This window comes from Ceratosolen solmsi, unplaced genomic scaffold (genome assembly GCF_000503995.2).
Source record: "Ceratosolen solmsi marchali unplaced genomic scaffold, CerSol_1.0 scaffold29, whole genome shotgun sequence".
NCBI classification, from domain to species: Eukaryota; Metazoa; Arthropoda; class Insecta; order Hymenoptera; family Agaonidae; genus Ceratosolen; species Ceratosolen solmsi.
This window is the reverse complement of record NW_011948417.1, coordinates 3642066-3653299: the sequence shown is the minus strand read 5'-3', so window position 1 is coordinate 3653299 and position 11234 is coordinate 3642066. Positions and strand designations below refer to the sequence as shown.

Sequence of the window (11234 nt, the reverse complement as noted above, 5' to 3'; positions counted from 1 at the left end):
ATCGCAAATAAGCGAACAATATCCATCATTTATTAATGCAATAATAATAATAATAATAATAATAATAATAATAATAATAATAATAATAACAACAATAACATTAGAAATAACGTTATTCTTTATAATTCTCATAAATTGGTTGAATAATGAAAATGTAGTTTTTACTGAAGACGGGCAGCTTTGCACGATTTGATAATATTAATATTAAATTGGTTATGCGAAGTTACGCGAAGGCGTAATTACACAAAAGTTTGAAAGAAATTTCCTAATAAGGATGAGACAAGAGAGTACGCGCCATAAAAGCGATGCAGCCTCGGTATGGTTGCATCACATTATGATGACATTTATAATAATCAAGAGTCATGTCCGCATTTTTGGGCATTCCTTGTGTACGTAAAATTACCTATTCATTCGTAATATTCAGTTGTGTGTCTGCTTATCTTTCCTGCTGTCGATATAATAATGCTCGATACACGCGGCAACGTAGGGAATATTTTATATCTCACCTTTGCCTCTACCTTAATTATTTTTATTGTAAAATTGCGTTAACGATAGGCTAAAAGCTAAAAATGTACTTTATTGCAAAGGGTTATTAAAGTGCCGTAATTACGTTGGGCTGCAAAGTTTCATTATCGATTGAATCTATTGCAAGTAATTCGGCTGCATGTCGCTCAAATAATTGTCCTAGAATTCTTTTTCTAACTATACGTAATTAAAGTGTACGTAATAAAAGCTCGTTGCAATGGAAACTTCATTGTGACTGACAGACGATGCTCATGTGCGCGCGTATAATTCATAATGGCACACTTGTGACATTGAAAATGCTTAAGCTCGACGGGGCTGTGGATTTGCACGAATCCACGTATCCACGAGGCTCGAAAGATCTTTCGGATAATGAAAGGCCAAAGACACGGCTATTTGTTATTTACGATCTCGATCTCCTGCTCCTTTTAATAAGAAAGATGTCGTTATCGTTTTCTAAAACGTAAGGTATAAATAATTGACTGTCGGTGAGTGGAGGGGTGGATGAGGGGTATCGAGGAGGGGGTTGAAGTGGGGGTTGAGGAGGACGATGGGAGTAGGGGAGGGGGATACGAGGCGAATTCAACACGTCGCGAAATCTTCGGGCTCGTCCAGGCTCGTTTAATGCCTCGAGCATCCATATATCTTTTCACTGCTCGCCTCAAGCACGCAATGAACGAAAATGCATGGAAAAGCCGCTCCCCTGCGTCACATGCACGCGGGCAAAAAATTCCCGTGCACGACTCGTGTGTCTAATGAGAGACTCGTTACCTTGGGCATAGGAGGCGCATGCGTCCGCGCGACTTCTAGAAAAAGGTGAGTCGGTTGAAGGAAGGAAAGCGTCTGCGCACAAATTGCAACGAGGATGGGAGGTAAAAAGTTTCGGTGCTACGCATTTTTTCCACGTATTATTGCTAATGGTCGACGGCAAAGCGCCCGAAGACTCATTTTGCGATGCCACATTCTTCGAGGCTACAACTTGGTTAACATTTTACGCGCCAAAGTGTCGAATGGAAGTTGCCTGATCTTTTATATTACATATTACATTCATTGTCAAGATATCTTTATTAAGATATCGATAAATGCCGCACTCGGCAATCAATAGCTAGGCAATTGCATGCAAAGCATTACTTAAACGAATTAATTTAATACGATCGAGAGAGAGAGAGAGAGAGAGAGAGAGAGAGAGAGAGAGTCGAGTGTTTTTTCTCCGTAAGTCGTTTGTCGTTCCTCCGTCGCGTTGAAGGGGAATTGTCGAAGGTGATTTTTTCCTTTTCATATAATCCAATGTGCCACTATTAAAAGCACACTTATTTGTCACCTCGTCGTAAACAAAGTTTTATTATTTATTGCTTTACGATTGTTCTTGTAGCTTTCATATCGACGATTCGTATTCTCTATTTTCCATTATATCGCGTATAATTAATAATCTATTCGATAGCTTCGCATGTATTTAAATTCAACAAACAAATGAAAGTTATGGCTCCCCTCCCACCACCACCAAAAAAAAGGTGTCCCCAGATTTGTATTCTTCGATTGTAAATTATGAAATGTAATACTTGGTCATAAAGTTACACGATAAGATTTTTTAAATCGTACGTCAAAAAAAAAAAAAAAACAAAACAAAAAAACAAACAAACATTAACCAAAGCAAACTCTTATAGGGTCTGAACATTTGCTTCTTTTTTTATTTGTTTTGCTTTTTCATTATTCGTTAATAAGGAATTGAATAAAAATACTATAACTATTGAAGAAATACTATAAAAGAATTGCTAGGTATAATAATTTTTTTAAATTTAATGCTCCGTTCTTGAAAGTAGCGATACGATGTTACGCTCTTTAACATGGTACTTTGAAATATTTACATGAACAATATTTACAGCTTTTGCCACTTAACTCAAATTCCAATCTGCACTACACCGGTACGTAATTATCAACATTATTCTTTAATCCTCTAGAATATCTAGTTTATTTTTATCATTGGAAATATGTGAAAAATTAAAGCTGCATTTATCTAAAACTATCGATTGCGTTTCAGATTCAATGAGCGCAAAGATTTGCTACTATTCCTTGTACATTACTAGACATAGATTTTTCTTGTTATTCTCTCTCTTTTTTATGTCTTTTTTTTGTCCATAATAATGAATAATACATTGGTATTAAAATATACTTTGTCAATTTATAACTCATCAAACGCTTGCTCTTAAGACTTTATTTATGAATAAAAAATAAAGAGAGAGAGAGAGAGAGAGAGAGAGAGAGAGAGAGAGAGAGAGAGAGAGAGAGAGAAACTAATGAATAAATTAAAGTCACAATTAAGAAATGTTAATAAATAAATTATTATGCTTACCAAAGTCGATTAAAATAATAATATTACAACTTCTATTTTTCATTTTCTAATTTTCAAGTTGTTTTCACCAATGTGCTAAAATGTAGCTTATATATATCGTAATAATTTTTTATTTTATCTTTGTGTTATCAACAGTCTCTCTCTCTCTCTCTCTCTCTCTCTCTCTCTCTCTCTTTGTTCACACATACAAAATTTACCACGTTTCACCATTCATTCAACAATATTATTCCCAATTAACTTCGTTCATGTACATAAAGTACGAATAATTATTAAATAATATTTACAAACATACAATATTCATATCAATGTGTACATAAAATTCATGGTATATCGTTACAAGTGTCCCAAAGACTGCATAAATATTATTGTTCTCTCTTGTGACCTTTCCTAAGTAATGTTATCGACGAGTCGATGATGATAATTAGTTGAATTATTAGCGAAGGGCATTGATTACGGCCTATCATGAAATATCTGAAAGAAAATCAAATTTTTATGAAAGCGGCAAGAGCAAAGTCCTCGCATTCGAAAATCTTAATAAAATTATACGGGAATATTGAAAATATTAAAGTGTCTATCTATTTAGAGACAGATAAGCCAATTAATAAAATAACCTAGATAAGCTCCAAAAAGATTTTTGTATGAATGATTTTAATGACATTTGCTTTTCCACTACAGATAGAGACTTGCATATTCATATGTGCACATGTATATATATGCACACAACATGTGTGTGGTATGCGATTTCAAGTTGATTCACATTCATTGCATGCAGAACAAATTACCAATTACGAGTTGAGAAATATTTACAATAAAGAAGGAAATCGATTGATATCAGCATCCTCGTATTATTTCAGAAAAGAGTTTGCGAAAATAATTTGCGAATACTATTTGATACTCTATCTCAACTCGGACTTTAAATATAGTTTTCGCTATAACTTGCAATCGTCAATAAAATCGATGCGCTTAAGCAAATACGCGCTTTTAGCAAATATATTCGCAAGTGCCTAAGTCTCCCCTCAATCCCCCTCCCACTCCCTATCCCCCGTTTGAGGGAATTTGCACGCTTGACGCTCGCTCGGACACTCCAATTGCCACGTACTAATTGCGTCATAGTGAAGGAGAATTTTCAGGTAGGATTAGCCGCGCATTAGAACGAGCTGATAATTAGCCAAAGTGGGTGGTTTCACTTATCGAGGGGGGCTAATTGTAACAATGAAAAAATCTAATTTGTTATTGGCCTCTGTAATTGGACCTTTGAAGGGCCTTTAAGATTTAATCTCGGCTCAGCAACCCTATTTTCATATCATCAAGCATGTAGTTTGTCTGAAATTACCAAAAATTATATTTTCTCTAGAAAAACTGATTTTATCGAGGGCAATAGTAAGCCGAGGTGGCACGGAGCCGCGCGACGACCCAATAACTTTTCTCCGCTAGCGGCGGACGCTTAAGGTCGTCGGCCCTTTACGTACGAAGGTTCGCACAATCGCGCACCCCACTGGCTCTCGGCCTTCGGCGGGAGGATATCGTCGGCCGGAGCCCCGGGCGGATGTACGCGCAGACGCAAGTCACTGTCGTCGCGGTTCAAGGCCTCGCGGTCGTCGCGATCGATGCCCGCGAAAAGCCCGCCAATTTTCCGGGCACCCCGAAGGCTCTCGCGGCGAGTCCTGCGCGACATCCTGGATTATCAATTCACTTTCTCGAGTTTATCGGCTGCTTACGCGTGTCGTCCCGTCGCGTGGCTCGCCCGTCCCAAGCTAAAGAAAACCAATGAAAATGAAAATCCGCTGCCCTGCGACTTTCGACCGCCAACAAAAAGTCACCGCGATTACGATGATAAGAGGCCGGGAGATGATAATGAACGGACGTCCTGGACAAAGTGTCGGCGACGATTTAAAAATGCCAAACGGATGCCTGCCGCGGCATTATCGTAGCCGGGGCTAATCGATTCATAGGTTCAAGCTTGGGCGCGGTAAGCGGCGTAGTAAGGGCGCCGCTGCGTTTCGGGCGACGGGTTGTTGCTCGTGCATGCGCGGCGCGTGAGTGCGCGTGTGCGTATGCGTGCGAGGGGGCGGTCGGTCCATACGATCTCCTGGCTCACTGCACTATCGACCGATCGAACGGACCGCGGTGCGAATGTGTGGGCGATCCGGGGCGTGACGTCACCGCAAACCGATGCCCCGGTTACATAAACCTGCGCACGGTGACGTCGGTTGGCCGCGGCGTTGCTCGCCCACAGCAGGACATTTGCCAGTGGAGGGAATTCGCCGATTCCTTCCGCCTCGGAGAGAAAAATAGAGCTGGAGGACGAGTCCATCGCCCTTAAATAAGGATTCTTGCCAACGTCGAGGGCAGTACGCATGCAAGGCGTGTCAATGTACCTAGTGAATCGCAACTTGAATAGCCGTCGGCCGCTGCGACTAGTTTCCTCCTTCCTATATCGCGTTGCACTTTGTCCGGGAATTGGACGGAATACGAAGTTAACGATGGTGCGGCGGACTCGGCGGCGGTGGGCTTTTTTGTGACGGAGGCCCCCCGGACTTTGGTCATGTGCGCCATCTATGGGGGTGGCCGATAAGCTGGGATGACAAATATACAAAGAGACGGTGAAACAAATACTATCGGCAACGGCGGACGCGATTGCTCGGCCGCTAGATGGCAGCGCGACTTCGGCCTCCCTGTAATTCCTGTGTGCAATTAATTTGGATACTCGACGGCTTAATAAATAAAGTGTAAATGAGTTGGTCGGCGATGAATAAAATTTGATTCGAACAGGTCGTGGGAACTTTGCAAAAATGAGTGGGGGAAAGCCTCCTCTCTATCCTCGAAACCGATGATAACAATGAGCAAAAAAAAAAAAAAAAAATGTTTCCGCCCGGGATCGAACCGAGGACCTTGTGCGTGTGAAGCACACGTGATAACCACTACACTACGGAAACAGTAATTTCTAATTTTTTTCGCTATGTAGTATTATATCTTGAAAATATTCTGTTAATCGATAATGCTGGATTTTTATCAGTTTACTTATAATGTATGATTAAAAAATTCAGAATAGCATTTTAGATTTGTGTTATTGAGGTTGTCGATTGCCAAATTATTATCAAATCATTATTATTTATAACGGGTAAAGCGTTTATGTCTATACGAATAAAAAGTCTTTTACTATGTGTGCGCCCATACTTAGCAAATTTTTTAGTATTAGAGTGTCATTGACTATGATTTTTTGTTCATAAAAATCATGGCTATAATTGTAGAAAGTCGTAGAAGCACTTTAAGGATTAAGCATACACTGAACTAATAAGAATCTTTATACGCGCCAATTCTGTGCTAAATTTACTAATGCATCCTGATTAATAAATACAGGAGTGCGTAACGCGTTTGAGAAATGTAAATTCAATATCATGATTATTCTTGGTAGAATATACGGTTTCACTGACGTCATCCAACTAATTATATGCTTTCCGTTACTGAATATGTATTATTATTTTTTTTTTTTGCAATGGGAATTACTTATCAATTATCTCGTTTAAATACTTGTAGATCTAGTTAGCCGACTTCTTATAAAAATGATTATCTTTCCTCGTCTATTTATTATTAAGTGTCCGACATATCAGAAAAGCAGTAAAGTCAGCAAAGTTTTTCAATAACTTGGAGAAAAAAATGTAAAAGAAAAAAAAGCAAAACTTGTAAGATTATCGAATTGATTATTCATTATTGAAGAATTATTTATGGCCCTTTTTAAGTGATTTTATATTTTTAATTATGATGGTTAATTGGAATAAATTATAAATATTTGGGTATAAGAATATCTTGAACAGCAAATATTAATTAAAAATTGAATTGAATGTCATAACTTTGTAGTCATTGTTAACGAATTACTGAAAAAAAAAAAAAAAAAAAAAATTAACTATAAGAATGTTACATTATATATTTTAGAATAAGTATTTACCATTTCAGAACTAATTAAAGAGAAATTAACGAACAGAATTATTTTGTTTTATTTCACTTTAACGAAATGCTTATATTACTTATTATTACAATATTACAATTTTCAACTCATATTGGATCATTATTAAATTCAATTTGAATTTCGCATAATTTGGATATAAGGTTATATTTAACATTTATTGACATTAAAAGATATATAAATGATTGCAATATTAATAATTTTAAGACGTAAGATACAATGAAAAAAAAAAAAATTATATAGTTGAATATTAGAAAATTATAAAAATAAAAGCATAATTGTAGTAACTTTCAAAACAAGGCATTAGAATTTTTATCGACTTGATTATGTATTCAAGAATTTAGTAAAGAATTCAAAAAAAAAAAAAAAAAAAAAAAAAAAAAAAAAAAAACAGCACAGAGAAAATACAGAAGTTGTATTTTTATTTTTAATACATTTACTTATTTATTGCCTGTATTTCAAAAATTAAAGTTTTAATTCATAAAGATAAAAAATTTCTCTAATTTTAAGAAGATTTTTTCGTTATTCAACATTCACCATTGCAAATTAAATACTTTCTCAAACTTCTATGTAATTCTATTGAATAAGAAATAACTTTCTAACTTAAGTAAAAGAGGATTCCAAATGCGCGTGTAGTGGAATAATGTGCATACACTCTGTAATTTACTAGGTATTTCGTAAAATCAATCGATTACATTGAAATCTCTTCTTCACTACTTATTGAAACGGAAATAATTTTATTTTCATGTTATAACATAAATTGGTTAAGTCAATACGTAATATCCATTTTGCATAATGAAATGAAAAGTTATCATGACTTATAATTAGAACCAACGTGGTTATTCCTAATTCATGGTTATACTGATATCTGTTTTCATAATAAACAATTTTACTAAATAAATTTTCTATTATTTTATATATTTAAATAGAACTTTTAAATTGTCATAAAGACTAATAAATAAATTAAAGTCACGCGATTTTCAAATGAATAATATATTGTACAATCTAAAATATAATTATAATGCTTATGTTATTAATGTTGGCACATCCTATGACTATCTATTAATTTTTTAACCTGTAAATAACTCCTTTAACAAATATTGTAAAATTTTATTTAATAAATGTTTCACACCTGTCTACCACTATATTCATAATATATTAATTTAAATTAAAATAACAATTCTTTAATAAAATTATTATTAATGTTTAAGTATTAGCAATATAATTGAACTTGTCAATTTTTATTATTATAGCTAATAATTTAATAATAATTAATACATTTGATTTATAAAACTCCTATAATAAGTCCGATATTAATAGTATGCGAAATGTTTTTTTTTTTTTTTTTTTTTTTTTTTCGTATAATACAGAAAGGTCAATAATAATAATAATTCAATTATAAAAATTTCTTTGTTTCACATTAACTTACATAATTGACATAATTGTTTAATTATATTTTCACAAAATTTTTATACTGATAGATAACATGCTTTTTAGACAAAATATTATACGCTTAAATTTGATTCATCATTATTAATAATATTAATAATATTATTAAATCTTATCAATATTACAATTGCAGTAAATAAAATATTATTTTAAAAAATGATTAAATGACCTATAATGCTACTACAGTTCTATTAACTTATAGCTATAATTTAATAAATAAAATTGATAATGTTTGGCGTACTTACATATACTTATATACTTTTCGAACGAAATAGTTTAGTGATTATGAAACAATGAAATTGACATAAAAATATTCTATTAATGGTATTGCTGTCTATGCTTATATTTTGAAGTAAAATGTTATTATTTATCAAAATTAACATTTAATCAGAAGAAAATTGTCAAAAATTAATTTTTATCATTTGCTATTGTTATGCTTATGTAAAAGTTATATAATTATTTGAATTACATCATTTTAATATTATAATTTTCTTTATCCTTTTTTCTTTTTCCTTTTACTTTTTTATTCGTGCGAGATTATTTTCTATCCATTAATGTTAAGATAATAAATTAATGTATGTGTAAAATTAAATTAGATGTATGACTGTAATGTTTGAATACATTCGTAAATTTGTATTAATAAGGATATCAAATAATATAAGTCTGATGTCATTTATAATTTTTGAATAATTATTTTATTACTAATACCGCTGTATTGTTCGTCATTTTTGCTTAACAATTCTATTATTATATAATTTGTCGTAATTCGAAACACTTTATCTTCTTATTCTATTAATTATGTAAATAAAAAATAATACGCTATGTATATATATGCGTTCGTATGTGCGTGTGTGTGTGTTTGTGTTTAAAAATTTATTTTATCTACTTAAAAACAATTTTAATAAAAATCGATATGAGAAAATACGGTATAAATTTTTCATCAAATATTTATGTGTAAAAATATACGCTGAATAGCAAGTCCACGTGAATTTTTCTAAAATCTCATATCCATCATTTTTAACAATGATTATGAATGAAGTTTGTTTAATGTGTGCTTAAACAGCTTATACTCAGGTATAAATACGAAGCCCGCGCATTACAATGAAGAAACATGTGTAAAATTAAATAGTGACAGTCAGAATGACAATAATAATGACAACAATATCAAAATAGGAATGTACTTCATCATTATCATAATCATAATTATTTTATAATCATTTTTTATAACAATGACAATTGACAATAACAGACTAAGCTTACAATAATATCGCAACTTGACTCACAAAAAGTATACTAGTATTTCACAGCAATATTTCGTGTGAATTAAAATGCCTGGAATATCGATACTATAATTAGTCATTTTGGTTTTGATTTGTATTGCCGATCATATTAAAATCGGCCTTGCGCGAGCATCTCTAGTAGTCCCCAGCTTGGACCATTCCTTTGGCAAAAATATTCGTTACAATTGCTAAGCCATCGTCGAAGCAGCATCAAATCTGTCATTATTCATTTAGAGAAGATGCACTGCTTCGTGTATGCGCAAAAAAAATCAACAACAAGCAAAAGAGAAAAAAAAGGAATAAAAATCATTTAACGCTGCTGCAACAAAGGTAACACAACACGAAGATTCTTGCAAAGTCTTGTAAAAAAAAAAACATCATTAATAGCTACGATAGATTATTGATATTACATAAAACAATGATTTTTTTTTAACTCAATGCGTTACTTTATATAATAATAGTAATAAAAATAATAATAATAATAATAATAATAATAATAATAAAAAATAAAAAAAATAAAACAACGAAGATCTTCGACATTGTCGACATGTCGGTCTTTTGCTGTTACAGTATCGTTTACGTAAATACCCTATCAACAATTTTATGTTATTTGCTAGTGAAATAGTCTTTCTAACTTTTTACAAGCGAAGGAAAGAAGATGGACGAAAAGGCCATTGTCTCCGATTCTAGAGATAATTTACTTTCGCGTACAAAAATATATATATAATAATAATAATAATAATAATAATAATAATAATAATAATAATAATAATAATAATAATAATAATAATAATAATAATAATAATAATAATCATAATCATAATCATAATCATAATCATCATAATAATATTATTGTTTATCCAGCTAGACAATGACTTTGTCGTAGTACTGATCACTCTTATAGCACATAATATTCTGCTTAACGATACCTAAGGGTATCGCGGGTCGGTGAAATATCTCGCGGAAGATTGATTAAGATTGTGTTGAGATCGGCTGCGCCGATAATTGCCTCCGCTGGGTGTTGGTGGAAGGGATTGCTTGGAACCTTTGTGAAGAAATGCAAAATTTCTAAAATTCTTCGGCTGGTTGTCAGAGGCCTCTTGGGCTCCGGGATAATCGGGAGGTGGCGCTGGCGCCGTCTGAAACTGGGAGAGACTCTGGAGTACCCCGACCGATCTTCTCCATTCCTCGTAGCGCATTTGGGTCTGGTCCTCCTCCTCGTTTTGTCGCTCTTTCCTCCTGCTCTGCGAGGAGCCGCTCTCGGTCGAATTGCTATCTTCGCTAGTGCCAAGCCCGAGATCTCGATCCTCCAATGCCGTCAGGCTAATACCAGGACTCGTCTCTTTGCCTTGACTGTAGAATAGGGTCGGATGGGGAATGACGTAGGGCTGCGGCAGTTTTGAAATTTCTTTCCCATCGTCCTTCTTTTCCACGTCCTCGTCGTTGCTGAAGTTCGTGCAGGAGCCCGGACCGAATAGTGACAGCAACACCGGCAGAAGGAATAGGCCGTGCAGAGCACCGAAGAATATCACGAGGAAGACCATTTTGAAGAAAACGAGGAAAATATAGGTGCCGGCAAGCAGGAGGGCCAGGAGGCCGATTATTGTTGAAAGGGCGCCTTGAACAATGGGCAAACCAAGGCTATAAAGGCACTCCTTAACGCGCTCTT

The 11234-nt window shown here is 34.1% G+C and overlaps 1 protein-coding gene and 1 non-coding gene across 2 annotated transcripts in view; both read right to left on the bottom strand.

Annotated features, from left to right (window-relative positions):
* Positions 1-5735: 5735 nt before the first annotated feature.
* On the bottom strand, positions 5736-5808 carry TRNAV-CAC (transfer RNA valine (anticodon CAC)). Its single transcript has one exon. It is a non-coding gene; the product is annotated as a tRNA-Val (tRNA).
* Positions 5809-10440: 4632 nt separating this feature from the next.
* Ptr (patched domain-containing protein) overlaps positions 10441-11234 on the bottom strand; it is a 57591-nt gene continuing 56797 nt past the window's right edge. The window contains 1 exon segment of the mRNA XM_011496312.1: positions 10441-11234. This exon segment is cut by the window's right edge and continues 15 nt beyond it. Within this exon segment, the coding sequence (XP_011494614.1) occupies positions 10495-11234 (740 nt within the window). The 3' untranslated portion in view covers positions 10441-10494.